Source organism: Etheostoma spectabile, chromosome 18 (assembly GCF_008692095.1).
Source record: "Etheostoma spectabile isolate EspeVRDwgs_2016 chromosome 18, UIUC_Espe_1.0, whole genome shotgun sequence".
NCBI classification, from domain to species: domain Eukaryota; kingdom Metazoa; phylum Chordata; class Actinopteri; order Perciformes; family Percidae; genus Etheostoma; species Etheostoma spectabile.
The window spans coordinates 25,133,411-25,134,749 of NC_045750.1; the positions used below are offsets into that span (position 1 = coordinate 25,133,411).

The window sequence follows — 1,339 nt, forward strand, 5'->3', positions numbered from 1 at the left end:
CACACACACACACACACACACACACAATTGCCCACACACAAACAGATGTTACTTTCTCCCACACATGCAATCAAAAACATACATTCTTTGACACAACAATACTAGGCTGCTGTAGACAGCCATTGACCTTCTACAGCTTTATCAGATTTGAGACCAACACAAAGAGACTTAGTGTACACTGTTTCTGCTGCAGCATGTGCTTAACCGTCTGCTTTCATCGTGGTGGTGCAGCTGCTCTGAGGCCCCGAGCATCGCCACTTTAGATCTAAATCCTCCAACCTGCAGCTCACATTTCTCTTATTCTGCACCGAGCACAGTAACACAGACAGTTTCACTGTTTGCAAAAAATTAATAATACTACACTTCACATCAGTGAGAGAGTCAAAGGAAGCCTCCCTGAGGAGAGGATAAAAAGAAGCGTTGTTTTTTTTTTTTCCATTGAGAAAGCTCACATAGCACTACTCCTCATTTCCGCTGAGATAGTGCAGAGATAAAATCCATTTTGCACACTAAACGTCTGTGTGGGGTAGATATGATAAGGAAGCATGGAGTGTTGATAAGTCAAAGGTCAGATGTCGAAATAAGGATTCAAAAAGAGTCTCACTTACCCTGCAGGATAGGCCACTCGTCCACATCGAGGGTCGCAGGCCAGACCACTGTTTCCTGAGGCTGTGATTCCCAGGACCTTCTCCAAAGTCACCTGAAAAGACACAAAGGAGGTATTGTTCTGAAGGACCTTTTTGTTTGTTGAAGGATTTTTACTATCAGAAATAAGTGGTGGATTGTTGATGGAGGGATAAATACTGAACTCAAAGTAGCAGTTGTGTAACTAAGCACCTTCCTCTCTTAATCAAAGACAGGAATAGACATGTGTGGTTGTAACATGTGAGGAGGATGATAAGGATGATAATAACCTAAAGGAGCGGTTATCGCCAAAACACATGCTTTCATGTCACACATACAAAACAATGGTCTCCCTGGAATGGGATAATTCCAACTTCTGAAATCAAAATGGATCACATATAATATTATTTTTTATTTTGGGTGTAACTAAGAGATAAAATAATGTAAAATATCAGGTTTAACCTAATCATTTAACATAAGATGTGACAGTCACTTTCTGATGACGCTCCTTTTATTACAAGTTTCTAAGTTGGAAGTAATGGCCCTTTTAATAATTCATAAATCGTCTTAACAGATGATTTATAAACCATTCATAAGATTTGGGGTTGTGAAAACCCCATTCTGCTGGTGTTTATACTTTCGTTTTCTATAATGGTGTCAGACATATTATTTATCCATTAATATAGATAGATAGATATTTATTGATCCCAATAAA

At 38.9% G+C, this 1,339-nt stretch overlaps 1 protein-coding gene and 1 long non-coding RNA gene across 5 annotated transcripts in view; one reads left to right on the forward strand and one right to left on the reverse strand.

The window, feature by feature from the left end:
- LOC116706248 (mitogen-activated protein kinase-binding protein 1) overlaps positions 1-1,339 on the reverse strand; it is a 43,962-nt gene that overhangs the window by 41,976 nt on the left and 647 nt on the right. For all 4 annotated transcript variants that reach the window (XM_032542971.1, XM_032542970.1, XM_032542968.1 and 1 more), the window contains exon 2: positions 609-700. In XM_032542971.1, the coding sequence (XP_032398862.1) occupies positions 609-700 (92 nt within the window). The remainder of the gene's footprint in view (positions 1-608; positions 701-1,339) is intronic.
- The window catches only part of LOC116706257 (uncharacterized), a 22,182-nt gene that overhangs the window by 4,785 nt on the left and 16,058 nt on the right, over positions 1-1,339 (forward strand). The window lies entirely within an intron of this gene.